The 24994-nt window shown below is 55.3% G+C and overlaps 1 protein-coding gene across 6 annotated transcripts in view; it reads left to right on the top strand.

Moving 5' to 3' along the window:
* ARSG (arylsulfatase G) overlaps window positions 1–24923 on the top strand; it is an 88254-nt gene extending 63331 nt beyond the window's left edge. For 3 of the 6 annotated variants that reach the window (XM_079798557.1, XM_079798554.1, XM_079798552.1), the window contains 7 exons: window positions 847–1028; window positions 1960–2040; window positions 12760–12868; window positions 14820–14940; window positions 19302–19392; window positions 23411–23531; window positions 23677–24923. In XM_079798557.1, the coding sequence (XP_079654683.1) occupies window positions 847–1028; window positions 1960–2040; window positions 12760–12868; window positions 14820–14940; window positions 19302–19392; window positions 23411–23531; window positions 23677–23914 (943 nt within the window). In that variant the 3' untranslated portion in view covers window positions 23915–24923. The other 3 variants (XM_079798555.1, XM_079798553.1, XM_079798556.1) reach the window with 3 other exon arrangements.
* The last annotated feature ends 71 nt before the right edge of the window (window positions 24924–24994 follow it).

Raw genomic sequence — 24994 nt, 5'->3', positions numbered from 1 at the left:
CCCTGCGTCCCCCAGCCCATATGTAGTAGTGAGCTGCCACATGCGTAATACCTGGCACTCGGAGGGAAAAAGCCCTCATTTGTAGCATACACCCCGTCTGTCTTTATAAACACTCTCTCCGGGCTGGTTTCGGCTCCCAGCGCGATGTCCCTGAGTGTGGAGTTGGGGAGGGAGGCACAGCAGCACACCGTGCTATGGTATGTCCATTACACGGATGCAGGGGACGCAAACCTCAGAGCACAGATAACAGTAAAATGCGGTGGAATGATGAGGACGTGATACATCACAAGCATGTATTACCTTTGTTTTTAATATAATCTCATTGTAAGCTGGTTTGACTTCCTGTTAAATGTCGGTCATGTTTAAAACTGGCTTGCAGGATTCCTGACATTCCAACCAGCTGTATCCGGTCACTGCAATGCGGCATCTCCCTGCAAATTAGAAAAAGGCGCCCTCTCGGGTGGGTGCTGACCTGAGCCCCAGGGCCTGCTGGGCCAGACCCTGCTAGCAGTTCTCAACCTGCGGGTCACGATTTCAACCCAGGTTGAGAACTGCTGTAGAGCCTAAGACCATCGGAAAACACAGATATTTACATTACGATTCATTAACAGTAGCAAAATTACAGTTATGAAGTAGCAACGAAAATAATTTTATGGTCGGGGGTCACCACAACATGAGGAACTGTATTAAAGGGTCGCGGCATTAGGAAGGTTGAGAACCACTGCTCTAGACAGACATGCACTCCCCGAGCACGTGGGGTAGAGGTGTCCTGGGGCTTTGCTCTGAGGCCCGGGAGAGACGGGGGACAAGATCTCTGGAGAGTGACCGCTCGGCTCTCTGTTCCAGCGCCAGCGGGAGGCCGTTCCTGCTCTACGTGGGCCTGGCCCACATGCACGTGCCCCTGACCAGGACCCCGCTGGCGGCAGACCCGTACGCTGCGGGCCTCCGGGAGATGGACAGCCTGGTGGGCCAGATCAAAGACACAGCTGACCGCACGGCAAAGGGAAATACGTTCCTCTGGTTTACAGGTGAGGTGACGAAACCCAGCCTGCCGAACTGGGCGCCAACGGCTGACTGCGCGTGCGCCCTGAGAGCTACGTCTGGTCAACTGATCGTCTTCCACCGGGCAGGGGGCTCGCTCTGAACTTGGGGCCCTACTGGTGATGGTTGGGTTGAATGCTGAGCACCTGTCCATTTGGGGCCTCCAAGGCTGAGCCCCTGGACAGGTTTGCCCAGAGAGAGCAGGTACCCCCCTGACCCCTTCAGTCTTGATCCGGGCCCTCTGGGCATTGCCCGTTGTGAACCTGTGTAGTCCTCAGACTGTTCTAGACTCCCTCTTCACCATCTGCCCGGTCCCAGGGACTCCGGTTGCTACTGGCCACCAGCTCGCCAGGTCCTGTCTTCTGGCCGAGTGGAGCCGAACTGGCGGGCCATTCAGAGGCCCACACAGCCCTGTGTGTCTCAGGTCCCTGTCGGAGGAGGGCAGAGGGTCAGAGCGCTGCCGCTGAGTCACATAGACACCTGGACTTGAATCCATATGCGACTGTTGAGAAGGTTGATCTCTACACACTTCTGTCTCTTCATGTGCAAAGTGAAGCTAACCATGGAGTCTAGTCTGTAGCATGTTGGAGGCTATGAGATCGTGTGTGTGAAGCCCTGGGCGCATCATAGGTGCTCAGTAAGCAGTGGCTGGGCTGATGGCATGGGTGATGAGATTGCTAAAGCTATAAAAGGCCAGGCCACAAGGCAGGTGCCTCCAGTTGGGACCACCTCAGGGAGGGAGAGCCCCGCTCTTTGAAAGCCCAGCAGCTCTTCAAGGGTAGGGTCCTAGTTGATTGTACAGGTCCCTCTTCTATCCAGTCCCCTGCCGTGCCCAGGGATGTAGGGCTAGAGAGAGAGACTCGGCCAAAGTGCCCACCGGTTTGTTGACCTTCCCATGTTGCTCCTTTTGGTTTTTAGGCGACAACGGCCCGTGGGCTCAGAAATGTGAGCTGGCAGGCAGCGTGGGTCCCTTCACCGGATCGTGGCAAGTTCCTCAAGGTAGGGGCTCAGCTGGGGATGGTGGGTCCCACTGTGGGCAGGACATGGGATTCTATCTCCGGGCCTCAGGGCATCATTGTGAACCAGGGACAAAGTCCTCACCAGCCACCAGGCCCCTGAAGAGAACCTGATGGGGCAGAGAGAGTCTCTGGTCAGCCCTGAGCATCCTGGTCTCGCCTCTCCTCCTGGGACTCCCTCAGGGACCACCCTCTCCCGACGAGCCACCCCTGGACCTGCCCACGACTGCGCTCTCCCTTTTCTTTCATCCCGCTGCCCTTCCTCATTCTCTTTCCCTTCTTTCTCTCCTTTTAAATTAAAACGTCATCCCTCCATCCACCCAACCATTAATTCACTTCATGCATCCAAAAGATAAGTAGTGCAGAGCTCACTGAAGGTTTCTGTATCCGTTGTCTCTAACGCTTACCATCCTGAAAGGTAGGCTCATTTCCATTTACAGATGAAGAGAGAGAGAGGCTCAGAGAGGCCAAGTAGCCTGCCCACCGTCACACAGTGAAAGCTGGCGATCTCCCCACTACGCCACACTGCCCTTCTCTGTTCAAACATCCTTCGGCTCTCAGCTCCGTGTCCATCTGCTCTGACAGTTCGGTAGTGTGGACCAGACCCTGAAAAAGGCGCGTGCCTGCTGATGCTTCCGTGTCTCCCCGAAGAATGTGTCCTGAAGACAGAGATGACCACGTGCACCATGATGCATATACAATGATGCTCGTTGGACATAGCCCAAGTAGCTGTCGATAGAGGAGTGTGAAACGCTGCATATCATTGACCTGGAAGCATTTGCATGCAGTGCTTTCCCGTGCAAAAGCAGGTTGCAACACAACATGTAAAGTCCCTGGCTGGTTTGGCTCAGTGGATAGAGCGCCAGCCCTCGGACTGAATGGTCCCAGGTTCGATTCCAGTCAACGGCTTGTCCCTTGCTTGCAGGCTCCATCCCTGACCCCGGTTGGGGCACGTGCAGGAGGCAACCCAATCGATGTCTCTCTCTCACATCGATGTTTCTCTCTCTTTGTATTTCCCTTTCCATTCCACTCTCTCTAAAAATCAATGGGAAAATATCCTCAGGTGAGGATTAATAAAACACACACACAAAAACAATAGGTAAGGGATAATTATATGAAAATAAGCATAGGTGTTCTTGGGAAAATTGTTAAAAGAGGCAAGAAAAGGTAACCAATGATTAGCGGTAATTCTGTCTGGAGGATTGAAGTGTGATTTTTTTCCCACCACAACGAACTGGTATTATTTATATCTGAAAAAGTTAAATACGTTTTTTAGATGGTGCTTGTATCCGAGGGGTTCGGAGGTGGACGTGGCGGGGTTACCCCCTGTGCCCGGGTTTTCCTGCCGTCCAGCTCGATCCTGAGCTGTGGCCTCCAGTGTCCAGGTCAGAGGACACAAAGTCCCTCCCATATTCGTCGGGCAGAATATTTGTCGTTCCCAGGACTGTGACCTTTGTGCCCCTCATGGCCGGGGGCGAGAGGGACATGCCAATCGTTCCTCCTCTGTCAGCTTTAACCTGGTGTTCCTTGGCTCAGACCCTGGAGAACGTGACGAGGGAGCGGCTGCCGGGACTGTGCCACGTCTCGGGTCAGGAGAGTGGGGTTAGGCGTCAGGGCACCGGGCGCCACTCCCCTCTCCCGTGCCGTGAGCGGATACTTTATCGTTCAGGGTTGGGGTTTCTGCCTCTGTTGATCTCTTTGGTTCTCTCCAGTTCAAGAACACTGTAACCTACTTCTGGTTCCTGGAGAGCTGGTCCAGGAAAAGGTGCCAGGACTGGACGTGGGTGGCGACGTGTCTGACACCCGGAACGGCAGCAGGTGTGAGCGGGAGTGGCTGTTTGCATTAGCGGGTTACGGGGCCTGCTCTCCGTACCTGGGACACCCGCAGGCCAGCGGCCACCTCCCACGCTCAGTTGGAAAGCCTGGAATCGGAACTCGCCAGGGTGAAAATCCAGCAGGCATGGAAACCAAGGAGGTTTCTAAGTGGCTCCTCTGTGGGGCGCTCTCTGTTCCCCCCAAGTTGACCTCTGGTCTCCTGCCTGAGGACCTGCCTCATCTTGTCTCTTCCCCCTCCTGGGAGGCAGTTTTGGAAGAGGGATTCCAGCTGCAGGTGGTGGCCGGGGGCCCGTTCTCTGAGGGAAGCACCTTGCCGTAGGAGAAACACACTTACTAGCTGGGCAACCTACTCCGCCCTTTTCCTTCCTTTAGCGGAGCACCTGCCGTGGGCCCGGAACTCAGTGCTGGGGACACAGGTCATCAAAGGCCCTGGCTTGAAGGATGGTGACGTTCTGACTCAGTGGGTCCGGGATGGTGAAGGAGATGCTACGTTTCCAAGAAGCACCTGGGTGACACTGATAGTCTACCCCAGGGACCCCACTTGGAGAACCACCAACCTGGAATATCCACATCCAGACCATCTTGATTCTAGAGTCATCCAAGTCTTGAACTTCCAGATGTCAGCCACATGTTGTCGAGGCGTGGTCTCGGGACCAGCGGCATTAGCGCCATCTGAGGACTTGTTAGCAATGCAGGTTCTAGGCCTCCCTTCTGCACCCCCCCTGCCCCCCCCCATCCCGCCCAGACCTGCTGAATCAGGAACTCTGGGGACGGGGCCCAGAAATCTGTGGCAGTAACCACACATGACTACTTGAATTCAAATTTAAATTCAAATTCAGTTCCTTGGTCGCGTTAGCCACACTTCAAGGCCTCAGAAGCCACGTGTGGCGGGCGGCTACCCTATCGGATGGTGCAAATAGAAAACGTTTGCATGATGGCAAAGACTTCTATTGGACAGAATGGGAGCGAACACATCAGCAGGTCATTCTGCTGCAGGGTCCTGCCATGATAGCAGGACGCTCAAGGGCCTCTCGTCCACTGGGAGGGCGACAGGAAGGCTTTCCTGAGTGGTTGGTTTTGAAGCATGAGGAGGAGACAGCCAGGGGTTTGTGAGGGAGGCCTGATGTGGTATCTGAGTGGCAGGCACAGCCCCTGAATTCGTGGTGGGGCTGGGCCGGATCCATTCTTCTTTCCTCAGGAGATCCTGAAGGCCAACTTGGCCTAAGGCTAAATACTAGGTGTACCGGTTAATAATGCGGATTTTCTTCAATAGATGGAGTTACACATATGTTGATATATATGCGATTTGATAGATATGCTATTTTGTTGTATTGACAGCAAGCTTCAAAACTTTATATGTCAAATTTTCTGAAGGTGTTAACATCATAGATATTTTTACGCTTAATTTTGTGCCAAAAAAAAAGCATTTGCGGGAAATTTTAATTCATGACTTTATTTTGAAGAAAAGTGCTGCTGAAAGTTATCGTATACTTTGGGAAGCTTATGGTGAACATGCTCCATCTCAGGATACTTGTGAACACTGGTTTAAATGCTTTAAAAGTGATGATTTCTATGTGAAAGACAAAGAACGTCCAGGTCAACCGAAAAAGTTTGAAGACCAACAATTACAAGCATTCTTGGATGAAGATGCCTGTCAAACTCAAAAACAACTTGCAGAAAGATTAAACGTTTTGCTCAGCAAACAATTTCCGATCGTTTACAAGCAATGGGAAAGATTTTAAAGGAAGGAAAATGGGTGCCACATCAACTAAAAGAAAGACAAATGGAAAACCAAAAAGTCATCAGTAAAATGTTGCTTCAACGGCATGAAAGAAAGTCTTTTTTTGCATCGAATTGTGACTGGCGATGAAAAGTGAATTTATTTTGAGAATCCCAAACGCACAAAATCATGGGTTGATCCAGGTCAACCATCAACATGGACTGCAAGGTCAAATCGCTTCGGAAAGAAGACAATGCTCTGCGTTTGGTGGGATCAGGAAGGTGTGGTATGATGAGCTTCTAAAATCAGGTGAAACCGTTAATACTGATCGCTACCGACAACAAATAATCAATTTGAACCACACTTTGATCATGAAACGATCAGAACGTGCCAGAAGACACGGCAAAGTAATTTTGCTTCATGATGACGCACCATCACACACTTCAAAACCAGTTAAAGACACGTTAAAAGATCTTGCCTGGGAAGTATTAACCCACCCGCTGTATTCACCAGACCTTACTCCTTCAGATTACCACTTGTTCCGATAGATGGCACACGCACTTTCTGTGCAGCATTTCAAAACCTACAAAGAAGTGGAGAATTGGGTCTCTGAATGGTTTGCCTCAAAACAAGTTCTATTGGGACGGTATCCACAAATTATCTGAAAGATGGGGAAATGTGTAGCTAGCAATAGACATTACTTTAAACAAAGCACTTTTGATGTTTCTCTTGAAATTACCGTGTTTCCTTGGATTATAAAATCCGCATTATTAACCGGTTAAGAGCTAATCCGCATTATTAACCGGTACACCTCGTACGTCATCATCTTCGTTCCCCAAACCCGCTTCTGTCAGCTATTCCTCCTGCCCAGAAAGCCGCTGGGGGCTCTGGGAAGCCAGGCAGAGCCCTGTGTGGAAGGCGTGTAGCCAGGGCTCAGGTCGGGAGGTGAGCTGGGGTCCTTCTAGACCACCTGTTCCTCGTGGGTGGGATGCCTGCACATCCTGCTGTAAGGGGGCCGGTCTCAAGAGCAGATGAAAGAGAGAAGACTGTCAGTGTTTTTGCAACCGAGTAGGACAAACAGTACCCAGAGCCCTGCTCTTTCCTCTCCGCCGCCAGCCCGCTGCGTCAGGCACGCGCTGCCTTCCCCGGCTCTCAGGCCCCAGGCCCCCTCCTGGTCTTCCCTTGCCTTTCCTGGCCAGGCCGCCTTGCTCAGCTGATGGGATGAGGCAGTGTCTCCTGGAGTCACAGCTTCACCCCGTGCAGGAGTGAGGGTGCTCCCCTGGGCTTGCCTTGTGCCCTGCAGGGGTGAGGAGAAACCGAACTGGGGGAGGGGGGCAGGCAGGAGGCAACCCAAAGTGTCCCTGCCTTCCCCCAAACAAAGAGGACGTGTGTGCCTGCCCACTGCTGACCCCAAGCGCACGGCCCGGCCTGGGCCTGGCCCAGAGCAGCTGCCCTGCCCGCTCTTCCCCACAGCAGACCCCGCTCCCGCCCGGGACAGAACCAGCGCCGTGTTTGTCCCCTAACAGACGGCTCCTCTGTCTGGAAACTCTTTCTTTGTTGTTTTATTTGAAGAGCAGAACTGTTCCTTCCTCCCCTGGGTGATGAGGAAACATTCTGTTGAGTTTGGCATCCCCAGCCTCGAAGAGACCTTGGTTGTTTGTAACCTGATGCTATCAGGTTGTTGCATAACCTTTCCCACTGGGACACGGGCTCTGCATGGGGGGGGGGGGGGGGGGGGGGCAAAAAGTCGGAGGTGGGCTGGGGGAGGGAGCACTGGACAAGGGGGTGGCTGCTGGCCCTGGTCGGGGACAGGGGGGTTGAATTGTGTGTGTCCCCGGGCCTTTGGCCACCAGGCTTGAAACACCCCCATTATCACACTTCAGGCCACCGGCCCAGCCAGCGTCCTCAGTCCCCACGGAGGCCTGGCTGCCCTTTGGTTCTGGAAAGCCCGTCGGCTCCGGGCACCCTTGGCAAGGGCACGCGTGTGTTTCTATTTAGGAAGGAAGCCGGCTGTTCAGAGGCTGGAGGACGTGCGCGCCTCAGCACAGGCGTGTTCTCTGCCCAAGCCACAGGGGATCCAAATGGACACCTGTCCGTGTCATTGGCGGGGGCTGCTCAGGGATTCAGGACCCTGGAGACGGGGTCCTGTCCAAAGACATACAAAATCAGTTTAAACACAACCAAACCATCCTTGCCAAACCACGTGTCAGAGGGCTCAGTTCAGTGCGTGAGCCGTCAGGTGGCAACTTCGGCTGTTCTCTGTCTGTAGGTAATTTTCGGTTGTTTTTTTTTTTAAATATATTTTTATTGATTTCAGGAAGGGAGGGAGGGAGGAAGGGGAGGAAGAGAGAGGGAGAGGGAGAGGGAGGGAGGGAGGGAGGGAGGGAGGAAGGAAGGAAGGAAGGAAGGAAGGAAGGAAGGAAGGAAGGAAGGAAGGAAGGAAGGAAGGGAAAGAAAGAAAGAAAGAAAGAAAGAAAGAAAGAAAGAAAGAAAGAAAGAAAGAAAGAAAGAAAGAAAGAAAGATCATGAGAGACAATCATTGATCGGCTGCCTCCTGCAAGACCCCTACTGGGCATGTGCCCTGACCGGGAATCAAACATGACATCCTGGTTCATAGGTCAACGCTCAACCACTGAGCCACGCCGGGCAATTTTTCGATCTTTGGATGGCATTTTTTGGGCACTTCCATGGCAGGCACTATGCCAAAGGCTCTTGCTTCGAATTTCACATACATTCACTCACGTAGCTTCCCGCCCGGCCCCGGGAGATAAATGCCATCACGTTTGCCCTTCGTGGCTGGGGAGACTGAGTCGGACGGGGGTGTTCAGAGTCCTGCCTCAGGCCACCCAACGAGCAGCGTGGCCCTGGAGCCAGACCTCGGGTCTGCCGGTGCCCAAGGCGCCTCCCACTCACCCTGCTAACATCCCTCAAACGCTGGCCCTCAGACCACCGGCACCGGAGTCACCTGGCCCCGAGTCCCCCCGGACTTCGTAAGCCGGGGTCCTCCTCCGTGGAGGAGTGGCGCGTGCTGTCTTCCTGACTCAGTGTGGCACCGCGTCCCTTCGGGGAGAGACTGCTGCTCCTAAGCGTGGGCCGAGGCAGCCTGGTGGCCGGCCCTGCCTCCACGCACGGGGGAAGGCACGTCACTTCCGTAGCCGGGGAAGACCAAGGAAGCAGCTCCGTGAATCACGGTTCTGTTTATCCTTCGGTTGCTGAGGCTAAATAGTTACTGCTTTAAGTAAGAGGTTCTGCCTTAATGAGAGTCATAGCTAACCGCAAGCGCACTGCAACGCGTCCTCACGACCGTGGGACATGCTTTTCTCAACAGAAAGCCACACGCAACCAGCACTGCTCCCGTGCGTGCCACGGTCGGGGGGTGAGGGCTTATCCACGCCGAGAAGTGGCTTTTGGAATCAGAGAGTTTGTAGACATTTAATCTATGGGCTCACTTGTTCTTATTATAATTTACAGGTTCCTATTCATGATCCTGCGCCTTAAAGGTGTAGAGGTGTGGGCAGTATAAAACCCTGTGATTGAAAGCACGAGGCTGCATTTAATTTTCAAGTGCATTGTGTCCACTGTCTGGTCGTGTCCCAGCCCTCCTACTTCTGGAATGGACACTCTTCACCAGGAGTGCATCCGGGCCAATGAAGTCACGGTTTCTGGGAAGGGTCCTCGGCGTGGGCATTTTTTAATGCTCCCCTAGTGAGTCTAATACGCATTCAGGGATGAGTGGGCACGCCATCCTAGAACAGTGGTCGGCAAACCGCGGCTCGCGAGCCACATGCGGCTCTTTGGCCCCTCGAGTGTGGCTCTTCCACAAAATACCACGGCCTGGGCGAGTCTATTTGGAAGAAATGGCGTTAGAAGAAGTTTAAGTTTAAAAAATTTGGCTCTCAAAAGAAATTTCAATTGTTGTACTGTTGCTATTTGGCCCTGTTGACTAATGAGTTTGCCGACCACTGTCCTAGGAGATTTAATGGCTGAGAGGGTTGGCTGTGTAGTTAGACCTGGACTCAAATCCTGGCTCTCGCATTTGCTAGCTGTGTGACCTTGGGCAAATTACTTAACCTCTCTGAGCTTCAGTTTCTTCATCTGAAAAACTGGTGTAAGAAGCACCTGGTTCTCAAGGTGATCAAAAGGATTAAATGAGGTCCTGCAGGGAAGCTCTCCGCGTTGCGCTCAGGGGTGCTTAACTCGGTGCACAGGCAGGGCTCCGTAAACAGGAGATGGTCATGTTACTGTAGTTTAACTGGAAATGAGGTTCCATTCGTAGAAGCACGCGGCACTGGAGAGTCCTGGGAGACCGGAGGCAGCTCCCCTGGGATTCGCCTCTGCTGGTGCCGATAAATCACAACGAGCAACGTTATTCCGATCATCAGACTCCACAGCCCTGGGGACCCACGGGAAACGCTAGTTGGATTTTGTAAGTCTGTGCACCCCCAGCAGTACCACAGATGCTGGGATTCAGAGTAAGACGGCGCCCACGCCGTGTGGGACGCACACTTTTATAATTGCTTGCGCACCCCCTGGGTGCTTTTCAGGTAGATGGCTTTCGAGCGCGAGGTCTCTGGGCGTGTCTCTCTGTGAGAGCCAGAGCCCAGGGCGCAGCCAGACCTAGACGGGGGAGGGCCCTCCAGGGGACGCGCCGAGGGCTTCGCTCAGCCAGCCCTCTTCTCGCTTCCTCTTAGTTCTGAGCCTTTGCCTGTGAACTCTGCGCTGGGTTGGCATATACACATCTTATAACTGACGGCGTGCCTTGCAGCCCCTCCAGCTTTCCGCCCTCTGCTGAAATGAGGCAAACACGGAAATAGTCGCCTCTGAAAAACGACTTAGGGCCTGAAAACAGCAGCACAGAAGCTTGTGGCAAACAAGCAGACTCCCTAGTGGCGGCGGCCCATTAGCAGGTTTGTTCATTAGGGGCCAGTGCACCGTTCGAGAAACATCCCGGAGGCGGAGACCAGCTCCCGGGCCGGCCCTGGGGGCCCTCGCCCGCCACGCGCAGCGCTCTCACCCGCCTCCTGGTTGGCTGTGAGCACTGTCGGCTCACTTCTGGGAACTAAAGCCTTCACCTTCCTTAGCATCCGGCCTCAACGGCTAAGCAGACCTGTCCGGAGTGCGTGCACCGTGGACATGCAAATGAACAGGTTCCATGATCCACCCACCTGTCCCCCCATCCCCCCTCCCGGCTTCCACATAAATTCCCCTCGTGGGCGTGGAATTCTCTGCAGAGCCTGCACGGGCAAGCGTGGACACTCCCTGCCTGCCTGCTCTTTGGCCTTAAGCTGGGGCGTAATCATACACCTGCAGCCGCGTGGGAGTGCGTTCCATGCTTGGCTCTGGATTCTCTCGCCGTGTGCATCAGTCGTTGGGGGTGGGCTCTGTGTGTATTTGTGGAAGGTGTGCTTCTCGTGCGGAAGACTGTATCTGAGACCTTTTGGGCCAGGCCAAAGGGCTCCCCCTTCAGCCTGCACAACGCCACTTGGTTTCGAGAGCCCCACACCCCTACACATGAACAGTCCCCAGGCGGGGAGCTGTTCTGTGCTTTGATCGTCACTTGAACACTTCGGGGACTCGAAAGCTGGCTATGAGAAAACCTCAACAACGCCGAGCGTTTCCGGTGTGGCGTGCCGGGCCGGGCCAGGACCGTGGGCCTCGATGGTCTGGTGTGAGGGCAGCGGGGCAGATGCCTCGGGCTTGTTGCCGCTCCTTCCCGTCGCCGTTGCTCTCACATGCACGCCAGCCGGGCGGGGGAGTTGCATGACCACGGTACGCGGGAGCCACACACGTCTGCTCTGGCAGGGCTTCCCACACGCTAACGTTGTGGAATCCCTGGCTCAGCCAGGATGCGGGTGGGGTGTGTGTGGGAGTGGGGAGGTCACGGTTAGCTCAAGGCAACACGTATGCAGGATGTTTCCATCAAACATGACCTCATCTCTTCCAGCCCGCCCGCCGGTCATCGTTAACCTGGTGGTCACGTTGGCCTTGGCGGACACAGAAAGAATTCCCTTCCTTACCAAAGTGGAAATTCATAGATTGCACAGATTGCTCTCGCCTCCTCCTGAGAGGCCAGAGGTCGGAGCTGTTACTAATGCGTCTCCACGACATCAGAACAACTCATGAATTCAAGGAAAAACAAAGCAAAGCAGAGACGACAGTGAAATCCGGGCCAGACCCAGCGCTGGGCGTTGGGCAGATCACATAGCTGGGGAATGTTCTGCTTTGCCTCTCTTCAAACAACTATTTTTTAAAATACATTTTTTTAATTGATTTCAGAGAGGAAGGGAGAGGGAGAAATAGAAACATCAATGATAAGAATCATTGATGGGCTGCCTCCTGCACGCCCCCGACGGGATCGAGCCCACAACCCGGGCATTTGCCCTGACCAGTGATTGAACCTTGACCTCCTGGTTCATAGGTCGATGTTCAATCACTGAGCCGCTGCGACCAGGCCAATTGTATATTTTCATCCGAAACGATCACATTATAATCAGTAGAAAGACAGATGCGCTTACTTTAATGGATATTCGTTAAGTACCCGTGTCTTGGGCCCAGGAGACATGAAGTCTCATGGTGTGGATTCACAGCATCAGCCAGTAAACCAGACGAGGTGAAGCGTGAAAAGTGTCGTGAAGGAAATAGTGACCTGACTTAATAGGGAGGGACTGAGGCCACTCCTTACGTATGTTGAGTCCAGTAAAATAGAAGCACGTATTGAAAGGTATTAACCACCTGAATAAAAATAGCTGGTTGTGCCCTAGCCAGTTTGGCTCAGTGGATAGAGCGTTGGCCTGTGGACTGAAGGGTCCCGGGTTTGATTCTGGTCAAGGTCACGTCCCTCGGTTGCAGGCTCCTCCCCGCCCGGGCCTGATCAGAGCTCGTGCAGGAGGCAACCAATCGATGCGTTTCTCTCACATCGGTGTTTCTGTCTTTCCCTCTCTTTTCCACTATCTCTAAAAATCAATGGGAAAATGTCCTTGGGTGAGGATTAAAAAATATATATTATTAAAAAAAATAGCTGGTTACTGTTGTGTTCTCAGAGGCTCCTGGCAGCCCCCTTAGGGAGGGACCGTTGTCCCAGAGGGCGGCTGTGAGAGGGGGAGCCCGGAGTCACCTGTCAAACCACCAACTGCCCCTCCTTTCCAGGGGGGAGCCCAGCCAAGCAGACCACCTGGGAAGGAGGCCACCGGGTCCCGGCGGTGGCGTACTGGCCTGGCAGAGTCCCCGGCAATGTCACCAGCGCCGCCTTGTTAAGGTAGGAGACCCACACGACCTTGACGCGCTGGGGTTTACCGCCAGGAAATCACACCTCGGGAGGAGAGACCTCCTCCCCACCTGCCTCTGCCAGGTGTCCCCGGGCAGCTCCGAAGCTCCACGTGCTGGTCTGGCAGCAGCGCGGTGGGGTCTTCTCAGCCGTCTGGGTTAACCTCTGGGTGAAGAGGGCGCTGGGCAGGTTCGTGGCCTGGGGCGCTGAGTCCGGGTGGTGTGTCTGCCGCACAGAACAGCCTCTCCCTTCTGCCCTGGCCCCACCTGGCGGGAGGAATCCTCGTCGGAGCTGTAGTGATGAGGGGGGGCAGGTTCCGAGTTGTGCTGTGGGAAGCCAGCTCTTCACGGGCAATCACATGGCCCCAAGAAAGGAGTGCAGATGTCCACGTGCCCTGGAGGACGGGGAGGGTTGGCGGGCGGGGGCGGGGGGACCACCAGGCTGGAGCGGAGGGAATGAACCCTTGGCGAGGGCTTTCTTCCTACTTCTGGCAACGAAGCTTCTGCCAGGAGCGGGTCCCTGGGTGCTTCCCCCGTTGGAAGGGCAGCGGTACGGTGACATCCCGCCAGCGCTCTTAGCTCCTTATTGGGGCAGATCCGGGAGGCCATCCCCGTGCCCGGAGGATTGGGTCTGCTTGAAGACTAATTTATTTCCACAGGGTCTTCATCATCAGCCGAGTGGGTCCCGGCCGAGGGAACACAGCGTTAGTAGAGGAAAGCCGGCCTCCCGTTGGCCCTGCCCGCCTTGTGCCAATAGGTCCCACAGACGCGCGGTGGGCTGGGCCTGCGGGTCAGCAGCTCTGTGGAGAGGGCAGCCCACGTGCTCCTGCTGGAGAGCTGCTCCCAGCGCCGTGAGCATGGCCGGCTGGACGCAGGGCGAGGGGGTGCCCTGTAGTGGAGTAAAATTTACCACATGAGTTTTAAAAGTCACATTAACCAAGTCCCCCCAAACGGTAACCACGGCTGCCTCAGTTGCCAATGCTGCCTCGGTTTACGACCGCTGCCTCGGGTTACGACCGCTGCCTCGGTTTACAACCGCTGCCTCGGTTGACGACGAGTGCTTGGGCGGTGCACTGCTTGTGCGTCATTTCATCCTTTGCACATGTGCACGTGCTGTTTCTGTCAGTGCCGTTTGCTCTCTTAATGGGAAAAGCGCTAAATGGAAGGAGAAGGAATGTTTCTCACATCACAGGGTTCCACACAAAGCCTCGTTATTCAGGACACAGGCTGGGGAAGGAAAAGGACGGCACATTCTCTTGCAGACACCTGCCTCTCACTGCTCCCGCTCAGCGCGTGGCTGTGGCCCAGCTGGTGCCGGCAGAACCACTGAGACAGGCCCACGGGTGTCCCTGTGAACGGTGACAGCACAGACATCCCGGAGCCCTTTCCGAGGGCCGGCTTCTTCAGCCTTTATGATGGCTGTCGTCGCGCTCATTTTATTTTAATATCTTTTTATTGATTTTTAGAGAGAGAGGAAGGAGAGGGAGAGAGAGAGGGAAACATCGATCGGCTGCCTCCTGCCCCCACCCCGACTGGGGATTGAGCAAGAAACCTGGGCATGTGCCCCGACCCACATTGGAACTGGTGACCTTTCGGTGCAAGGGACAACGCTCAGCCAACTGAGCCACACCCGCCGGGGCATCGCGCCCATTTTACAGAACAGAAAACCGAAGGCCCGGAGCTGCACAGGTGGCAGCACTGGGATTTGAGCCCAGGCCACCCCTGGCCGCAGGGCCTGGGTGCTGAGCCGCTGGGCCGGGCCGCCGCCTGGAGGCGCAGAGACCCGGGTGGAAGGTGAGGGAAGACAGGCCGCGGGAGGGCGGGCCACACAGGAGGCCGCCCGTGCTGGGCTCGGGCTGGTGCGGGTGGGTCTTGACCACGGCATGGCCAGCGCGAGTCGGGGGCCAGCCAGGGCCAAGGCTGTCTGTCTGATCCTCCTGCAGCGTTCTGGACATCTTCCCCACCGTGGTGGCCCTGGCCGGCGCCCGCCTGCCCCGAGGCCGCCACTTCGACGGTCTGGATGCCTCCGACGTGCTCTTTGGCGGGTCGCAGACCGGACACAGGGTAAGTGAAGGAGATATGTACCCCGCCCGGCTCTTCGGGGTGGACCTGCCGCCTCACCCGGGGCCTGTTCCCCTTTGTGCAAACAGAGCCCCCTCAGGGGAGGCAGGCAGGCGGCTGGCCACTCCAGATCCAGCCTGAGAAGCCCTGAGGGCGACTCCTCTAAGATGAACCTCTTTCCTCTCCCTTCCTCCTCTTCCCTGTAATCAGCCCGGAATGTCTGTGGGATTTGAATCTAACCGTTTGGCCGAGGGGGGTGCATGTTGCATGGCAGGGACAGACCCTGGCTCCCGGAAGCCCAGCAGGAGGCTCTGCAGCCCCCACACTAGCTTGGGGCGGTGCGACCCAGTACCCGGTGTTCATTCTCTCTCTCTCTCTCTTAATATATTTGTTGATTTCAGAGAGGAAGGGAGAGGGAGGGGAAGATAGAAACATCAATGATGAGAGAGAATCATCGATCGGCTGCCTCCTGTATGCCCCCCTACTGGGGATGGAGCCTGCAACCCGGGCATGCGCCCTTGACCGGAATTGAACCCGGGACCCTTCAGTCCGCAGGCTGGTGCTCCATCCACTGAGCCACACCAGCCAGGGCCTGGTGTCCTCTCCTCAGATGCTCTGAGGCACCACCAGGAAATGCTGGGCCTGATGGCCTGTCCCTGTCACTTCCCAGTTTTCCTTTTGCCCAAAGGGGAAGAGGAAGTGGGAGGAGGGAGGAGGAGGGAGGGACCGGAACCCCCTTTGCAAGGCTCCGTGAGCCCAGGGCTTCTCAGTTAGAGGCCGCGCATCAAAGCGTCTATTTTTATTTATGTCTTCACCGAGGGCCACATGGAAGTGACTCAGATGCCGCTCCAATGTGCTGTGGCAGCTACTGCAGCTGCCCTTCCCCGTGGCCGGCCCCAGCAAGCCCCACGCCGGGCTTCTGTGAACACTCACGTGTGCCTGGGGTTTGTCAGATGATGCCTGGCACGTCCTCTCCCCCGCCCGGCGCCCCCCGAGAAGTACCGCTTCTCTCCGGAACACCCGACCGACCCTCTGGGGCCGCAGGCGCTCCCGGGCCGCGCCCTGCTCCTGGGCTGAGAGAGACAGGAAGGTGGGAGTCACACTACGTGACCCTGGGGGCCGACTCAGGACGTCAGGGAGATGCTCCTGAGTGTGCGTCACCATGGCGACTAACAGAATCATCGGAGTCACCAGGAAGCGCTTGGAGGACTGTGGTCTCCTTGATGTGGTCGGGCCTGTGGAGCCAGCTCCTCGGCACTCACTTCCGTGCCCAGAGGGGAGAGCGCTCGCTCTCTTCCTCCAGTCTGCGGGCTCACGAGGCCCCTTCTCAGGGCGCAGCCCCGAGGACCGGACACAGACCACAGCGCCCACCGGGCTTTCGTGGGAACGTCCATGTGGCTACGCAGCCCAGGCGGGCGGATCTGCTCGCTGACCACACCCCGGGGCCCCCTGGGAGCCCGCCGGGTGCTGCTTGCCGGCGCTGCTGCTGCCGTCTGCATGAGCGGAAGCACATGGGCACACACCCGTGGCCACCCCGCGGCTCGGGGCACCAGGTCTCGGCCGCATTGGTGAGGACCTCCATGGAGGGCCACATAGGGCGTTGCTGGCCCTGGTCCGGATTTGGCCTTGGAGTTCTCTGGTCAGCGACTAAAGACACTACACTAAACCATCCCTAATTCGCTGAAGGGAGGCCAGGGGGTAAAACTCTGATTATGTAGGTATACATTGTGCACGTACATGTACATGCGTGTGCATGCATGTCGTATGTGTTTTAAAATAAGCACCATTTGATTGTGTCCACCGATAGGTATGTCTCGGGCTTACAACGATCCTAATGTGGGTCGGTTTGGAAGAAAACCATCCCGGTTTCAGGAAGCTCAAAGGAACCCCTGGTCCTCTCAGTACAACATGCCAATATAGCTCAGCAGCGGGTTCCTCCCTGCTTCGCCAATGAAGTGACCTAGAGCCACTGGCCTTTTGGCACCCTCTCCGGGTCCTTTGCTGAGAGGTGGAGAGGCAGGTTAATGGGCGATGGGGTTTCCTACTAAATGGTCTTCTCACGGGCAGCTGGGGACCCTGTGACATGATGGTCAAACCCCAAGGCAGCGGCCGCCGTGCTGCACCCTCTGGCACCTGCTGAGCCTCCTGCTTCTGGTCTTGATACGTCTGTCCGTGTCTTGGCAGAGAGGGCAACCCCAAGGGGGGAGACGGAGGAGAGCCAGGCAGGGGAGGGGGCACAGCCTGGCACCTAACCCCCACTTTGCACTCACCCGTCACTTCTCTCAGGGAGGCCCCTCGTGGTGAAGGACACCATCCCCAGTGGCTGGTGAAGGGCTGACCACTTCGGAGGAAGAGCTGTGCACCCCCATCCTGTGGGATCGGAGGGCCTCCTGGGGGTGCGACGGAGGCACCGGCCTTCCGGGCCGAGGACAAGGCGGTGCTCGCGTGCTTAGACACAGAATAGGACAAAGCGAAGCCAGCGGGCGGGGCAGGCGGCCACGGAGGTGCCGCGTGCTTTCGGGAGGTGGTCTCGTCTTCGACGTTTGGACCGGGCGCCCTCCGAGAGAAAATGTCTTCCCGCAGCTGTGATTCACGGCTCGGTTTGCCAACCTCCTTCCCGTGTTGATAGAAACAAGAATACAATCAGTCAGCTCCAAGGGGGGCGGGGGGGAGGCACAGACAAGTTCTCTGAAATCCAGCCAGGTTTCTGAGTGAGCCGCCCCCCCCCCCCCAGTCAGCATCCTCTGGGGCTGTGGAGGTTGCCTCTGGTAACGGCGCACAAACATCCCAGCCCGCACGGTGGCATTTCTGCGACCGAGAGGCAGCGCCCGCCCGTGATTGGAACCAGCAGGCTCGACCCCCATCTCCTGGATGTGGGAGCGCATCACCGATCAGTTGACAGAAGGCTTTCCAAGCCTCCCGCTTCCTGCCTTCCCCAGGAGGAAACCACGCAGCCTCCTGCGGCGAGAGGCTTGGCTTCCCGCGGGCCTGGAAGGAGCGAGGGTTTTGAGTTACGGCTTCTTTTCCTGTTTGGAAGGAACCGCTGTCATCACGCTGCCGGGGGAACCGCCGAGGCTGTCACGAGAGCGCGGCCTGGAAGAGGCAGGTGTGGGAGGAGCCCCGCCCTCGGCATCCTCCCGGGGCCGGGAGGCTTGGGGGACAGCTGTTTACGGCTCCAACAGATGGTTCTGATTTTTTTTTTTTCTTGCCCCATGGAAACTTTGAATCAGAGAAGCGCCTTCCCAGTGATGTATATTGGTCATGATTCATACCAGGGCGGTCTCCCGCTTCCAGCCCAAACCCACCCGCCTCCCCAGGACGCTGGCCACTGGTTTCCTACCAAACCCTGCCCTGGGGATCCCCGATGTAGGTATTTCCAGACCGTAGGGATTCGTCCAGCTGGGACCTGCAGAGGAGGGGGCCCCTGGGTCCGGGTGGAGCAGGATTGAGGCTCCGTTCAGAGGGCAGGGGGCGCCCATTCCTGGAGGAATCACTGAGAGGGTCTCGCAAGGTGCCTCCCGGGGCCGCCCGGGCTCAGGCGACAGTGGGAAGGTGGCCTGGCTGCGGGAGAAATCGGAGGGTCACCTGCGCCAGAGGCCCCGGGCGTCCCTGTGAAGCGGGCAGGTTCCCAGCCCCGGCGGCAGCGGGCGGGTGGAGCGGGCGGGCCAGCCCCCGGCACCTGAGCTGTGCGCGCACGGAGCCCCTCTCAGAAGGGCCTGCGCTGGGTTCAGAGTGCACTTGCTGTGGTCGTCTTGAAAGTCTCAGTTTTTGGACAAGGTTCCTCCTTCCAGGCTCACTGTGCTGGGGAGCCTGCAGCTGGTGCTGGGCCCAGGGGTCTGGCCGGAGCTGTGACCCACTCCCATCGTTCCCAGAGGCGCCCAGGACGGGGCTGGTGTGGACTTCGGGCCGGTGTCTGTCAGCGTTTGGGGCAGGAGGGGGCGGGGGGTGAGGGAAGTGTGTGTGTGTGTGGGGGGGGGATGGGGGAGACCCACTAGCTTCCCAGGGAGCCTCTAGCCTAGTTGTCTTTCTTTTCTTTTTAAATATATTTTTTATTGTTGATAGTATTACAGATATTTCCCATTCCCCTCCCCTTTACCCCCCTCCCCCCAGTCTCCTCCCCCTACAGGTCTTCACTACCCTATTGCCCATGTCTATGGGCCATGCATATAGGTATATACTGAGAAAGACAAGTATCACACGATCTCACTAATTTGTGGAATCTAATGAACAAAATGAATTGACCAACAAAATAAGACCTGAAGCAGGGAGGCATGGAGCAGACTAACGTACCTCGATGTGGGGTTGGGGGGACGAGAAGAGAGAGGCTGGTTTTCTTATGAGTGAACCCCGCCACCCTCCTGCAGGCGCTGTTTCACCCCAACAGTGGGGCAGCGGGAGAGTACGGAGCCCTGCAGACTGTCCGCCTGGAGCGTTACAAGGCCTTCTACGTCACCGGTGAGTTAGGGAGGTGCCCGCCGCCCGCAGGCCTGGAGGGTGGCCCCGGCCCCTGCCCCGTCGGGACTCTCACTCTGGCCTGCAGGAATGAGTGTGGGTGGCCCTCCTTGGGAAGCGCTTCCACGCCCAACCCCCCAACCCTCCCATCCAAAGCCTGGGCCCAGCAGAAGGTCCAGCACCCAAGGGCCCATCACAGGCACTCTGTACCCAGCACACGCAGCGAACAGGTCTTTCTGCTGTTACTCTTTCAGCAAGCCCAGAGCTGTTGGGCACAGTGCACAGTGCTTTTCACTCGAAGACCGTTTCGTTTGTTAACAGGATACCACCGAGTACATTTGGAGAGTGAATTGGCTTTAGTAAGCGATTCATGAGCTGGGCAGCAGCCCGTCTAACAAATAGAAGGGCGCTGGTGGGGGTGGGGGGTACAGAAGGGAAGGTTTTATAGACAGAAGGGTGTGGCGGGGGCGTTATTAGAGAAAGAAAAGAAAGGATTATTTTTGGGACAGTCGTCTTTCTGGGGAGGGAAGGAATAGCACCGTGAGGTGGGGGTGGGGTTATCCTGCAGATTCCCTCACTAGGATTGATAAGACATTCGGACTGATGATTTTAAAACCCCACTCCCGGGAGAGGCTGCACCTGCCGTGAGTGAGGTTAGAGTTTGGGATTGGTGATGTGGCTTCGCACCAGGGACTCCACCTCGGCCTGTGGTTCTTTCTGTTCTGTTCCCCACGTGACACTGTTGCGATTTAGATGCCCGTTGGGGTGAACTTTAAGGGGAAGCACAGAGATACCTGACAGTGTAATTCACTTGACCAGAGACTTTCGGAAAACAGAGTTTGGAAGTCGGTTTAGCAAACCGACGGAGCCTGGGCGGCCACCTTCCATGGGTGCTTCAGAAACGCGGTAACGGATTAGGGTGCTTCTCAGAACCTCCCAGGGCTTCTCGCTGCCCACTGCATTCAGAGCCCTGCCTCCTGGGTCCCTCTCCCTTCCTGTCTTCTCCGAGGGCCACGGCCTCGGCCTCCATATTCCATTCAACTTTTAAGGCCTCAAACCAAACCCCATCTCGGTCATAAAACTCCCTCTCGCCCGGGTGGCATGCATGGCTCAGTGGCTTAGTGTCAACCTACGAGCCAGGAGGTCACGGGTTGATTCCTGGTCAGAGCACATGCCCGGGTTGCGGGCTCCATCCCTGGTGTGGGGCGTGCAGGAGGCAGCTGATCAAGAGAGACCTCTCTCTTCCTCTCTGAAATCAATAAAACATAAAACTTTCATCTTCCTAGCAGTGTAGGATCTGGAGAAATCTGATGTTTGTCACATTCTCAAACAGACTCAGAAAGAGACCGCAGGCTTTGTTAGAATTAAGTGGTACAGATTTATTCATTTAAGGGTCTCAGAGTTTGCAAACTGGGGACACAGCTAGGCAAAAACCCAGACGTGTTCCAAAGAAGAAAGAAAAGTTAAGGGTTCTTATAGTAAAAGGCACATTCATGAGAAGGATCAGTCCTGCATTCTGAGGATTTGCCCAGGACCGCTGTCAGTCAGATGTCCGGTGGAGACGCACAGCCAGCATTGAGGCAGGACTGGGAAGTTCAAACCATTCTGGTGCCCAGCCTCCTTGCAACAAGAACCTACCTATCCTTCACGCCTCCGCCTTCATAGTGTTAATTTTAGCATCTTGGTTCAAGTGGCTCCATTTTATACGTGCCCTATTTTCACTCTTTTCTCACCTCTATGCCAGTCATTTAGGTGTGTGCTTTATTTCCCTTGCTAGTTTTTGTTTGTTTTGTTTTTTCAGAGAGAGGAAGGGAGAGGGAGAGAAAGAGAAACATCAATGAGGGAGAAACATCCATTGGCTGCCTCCTTCTTGCAGGCCCCCTGCTGGGAATCGAGCCCACAGCCCAGGCATGTGCTCTGACCAGGAATCCAGCTGGTAACCTCCTGGTGCATGGGTCATGGGTCACTGCTCAGCCCCTGAGCCAGACCAGCCAGGCTCCCCTGACTGGTTTCAAGCTCTCTGAGCCCAGAGCCCCGTAAGCCCTTTCATCTTTGTTATCTTGATGTGCGTGGACAGTGTCTTGCATCTAGAAGGAACATTAACTTTTTTTTTTTTAATGAATGAAAAACCCAAAAAAAAAAACCCTAATGCCACCAAAATCTGGGACCTGCTGCAGATTCCAGTTTGGTTCAGTTAATCATGTTGGAACTTCCCAAAGAATTATATAAAACAGAACCAAAATGATTTTCCCGGGGTGTCGATAAGTGACCCCGGAGAGAGCGTGGCATGAGAACAAGTTCTATGAGTTCATCGCTTGGAGGATGTTAACAATGCCGCAGCCGTCTTTGATCCTCCAGACCCTAAAACGCAAACCAGTCGGATGGCTGTGACGCTCTCCGGTGGAACGTGTCTGGATTACAGCCCTTACATGACATTATCCCAGAGGCACGGCCTCCCCGGGCCGAGGTCATTTCCGACGGGAGCGCCCTGCCAGACGGCCCTCGGCACCGCAGCGTTGGAGTCACAGTGTGACCGTGAAGTCACAGGGCTGTTTAAAGTGATCCCGTCCCCCTGACACCTCAGGCCAAAGGGACCACAGCTTTCTTCTCGGGTGGAGCTGCTCTTTCCCGGGGAAATCATTTAAACACACACCCAACCAGTGTGGCTTCCTTCTCTCGAGGATCGAGTCCCGTTAGGTTTCCGCCTTCACATTGGTTAATTTCTAGTGCCCTCAGTGTGTTTTTATTTATTTTCTTCTTCTTTTCTTTTTTTTTCCCCCAGGGTGTTTTTAGAGTACGTTGTCTAGAATGCATAATTGTTGTCCATAGGAAGGTTATTTGTATGTAAGTTATCCCACTATAACCTTCATGGGAAATCTTTAATTTTTGTTGCTGTTGAGGACATTTTTCCATTGATTTTTAGAGAGAGTGGAAGGAAGGGGGAGACACACACACACAGAGAGAGAGAAACATCGATGTGAGAGAGACACACTGATGGGTTGCGTTCCACACCCCCGTACAGTCCAGGGCTTGGGATCGAGCCTGTAGCCAATGGAGGTGTCCTTGACTGGAGTCGAACCTGGGACCCTTCAGTTCTTGGGCTGATGCTCTACCCACTGAGCCAAACTGGCTCGAGCAGAAGTCTTTCATTCTCATATAAGGAGCTCACCCCAGCCTTCACTTGATCGACGGCCAAACCTCACGTGACCACTCTTTATTGTTGATTCAACCCCAAACTCCAGGCAAAGGCAGTGACTCTCTTTCTCCCCTGAACAACCTGAATCTGAGTCACAGGAGGAAAACCATTAAGGTCGGTTCCCTAACGGCCACGCCACCGACTCATTCTCGTCCCTCAGAGATTTCAGATGTCAGCCCTGGCCACATGGGACTAGAGTGAAAGCCGCGTGCTCGGGTAGCCTGGCCCTGGCCCCTGGGGGTCTGCCTTCACCGACTGGCACTTCGGTGTTAGGCTCTCACCTTGGTAATAAGGGGGTGAGAAGAGGCCATCAGCCGGGCCCTCCTAACCCCACAGCTGTGTTTCCCATAAGCATGTGTGCGGAGCCGTTGGAAAAAGCTCGCTCACACGTCAGTGCCAGAAGCGGCTCTGCTTCCCCTGAACAACTGGATTTCAGTTTCTGACTTAGTCATGCTTGGCCGCTGAGAGGCTCCGAGGCGAAGGAGGTCTTTAGGAACGAACTCCGGTGTTTCCGAGGGCCGTCCTTGGCCTTCATTCCTTTTGTTCATTCAGTTATATTCATTTTTGTCAGCTACCTTAACTACTTATTTGCATGGAAAAGGCAAACAAAGAAAGTAAGTCATCTGAATCATTAACAACCAAGGATGCTGCCATCGCCCCAGGCACCTGTCCGTCCTCTTTGGCACTGCCTCCACAGCCAGGCGAATGCACACAGCCCTCTCAACTTCAGCCCGAAGTGGCATGAGTCACCGTGTCTGCCTGCCTGATGCTGAAAATTGTATTTGCTATCCAAGAAATCCATTTAAAAACAAATTTTACTCCCAGAGGGCAGAGATGAAAGACATTTGGACGCATGTTCTTCTGGCTCTGAAGGCAAGTCCAAGGAGAAGTTCCAGATCATTCCGGACGGCAGGAGCATCGTGGACCGAGCAGGCAGCTTCTCAAGGTCATTTCTTGGACAGGGAGGGCAGTCATTTGAAAAGTCAAGTGCTGGTGTGTTTGAGCTCAATGACAGTCAGTCACGGGTCTCCCCCCTGACGACGCGGGCTAGAGTTGGGTTTGACGGGGCCCTGTCGTCACCCTCTCTCTAGGTGGAGCCAGAGCCTGCGACGGGAGTGTGGGGCCTGCGCGGTATCACGAGCCCCCCCTTATTTTCAACCTAGAAGAGGATGCTGCGGAAGCTGTGCCTCTGGAAGCCGGCAGTGCCGAGTACCAGAGCGTGCTGCCCCGGGTCAGCGAGGTTCTTGCCGGCGTCCTGCACGACATCGCGGGGGACAACGTCTCCAGAGCAGACTACACACAGGACCCTGCGGCCGCTCCCTGCTGTGACCCCCACCAGCCTGCCTGCCGCTGCCAGACCGCCTCCCAGACCGTGTTCCCACGAGCAGGAGCGGCAGGAAATGAGACGGCAAGTGCACACCCACCCTCTCTCTAGTGACGTACGCGTTACAAGTCTCGGGATTTGGGCGGGAAGCCACCGCCTTGCATCCGCCACTGTCCCATCTGCATGCTGGCTTGGGAGGTCAGCTGCCGAGAGCTGTAACGGGGACCCCCACGGGCTCAGAGGCAGCCCAGGGTCAAGGCCCAGAGTTTGAACTTGGGCCATGACTTACCCTACCTTGCCAGCTGATGTTGAGGATTCGGTCAGGCAGTCCATGGACGTGCCAGGCATATATTACCTGACACGTGAGGCAGGCACTTAATTCGTTTTAGTCTTTTTTTTTTTTTTTAATGCATTCCATTTCACTGGTCACTTTCGTAGAGATTTGTACCAACTGGTATCTAGGCAACGCTTCTCCATCTTTAACACGCACACGACTCTCACCGGGAGCTTGTGAAAGTACCGATTCTGACCCGGGAGGTCTGGGTTGGGGCCTGAGCACCTCCATCTCTAGGCCACCCCTGGGGGTGCTTGGGTGGCGTGGGTGCTGACTAGACAAAGTCAGAGGTTCCAGGTCTCCAAGCAGAAGAGCCCACAGATAAGTCCCTGGCCCGACCCGCCACCCCTGAACCTCACCGTCACCTTTTAAAGGTCAAATGGCTGTATTTTAAAGACTTGAGGAGTTCTTCCTGCTTCCTAAAACCATGAAGAAATAAACTTTCAGAGCCTTAAAAATGCATTGCCATGATTTATTGTTAGTGTCCTAAATGGGACTCAAAGGTAGTACGTGATTTATTCCAATCACTGCCAAAAAAAAAAAAAAAAATACTTCGCCTGGTTAAAATAGTCTCTATGTATGTAATATACAAGAAGTACAATTCGAAGACATTTTCCTATAGGTACATTTTTACACAGCATACATTGAAAAAGGATGCCCCTTTTAATACAAAATTCCGGCTATAGACCCATATCGTTAGTTAGCATTGACATTATGGCTGCAATATAGTTGCAATAGCAGGATGCGTATA

The sequence above is a fragment of the Cnephaeus nilssonii genome (assembly GCF_951640355.1).
Source record: "Cnephaeus nilssonii genome assembly, chromosome: 19".
NCBI lineage: Eukaryota > Metazoa > Chordata > Mammalia > Chiroptera > Vespertilionidae > Cnephaeus > Cnephaeus nilssonii.
Note: the sequence above shows the minus strand (reverse complement) of the source record. Positions and strands in the feature narration are given on the sequence as shown.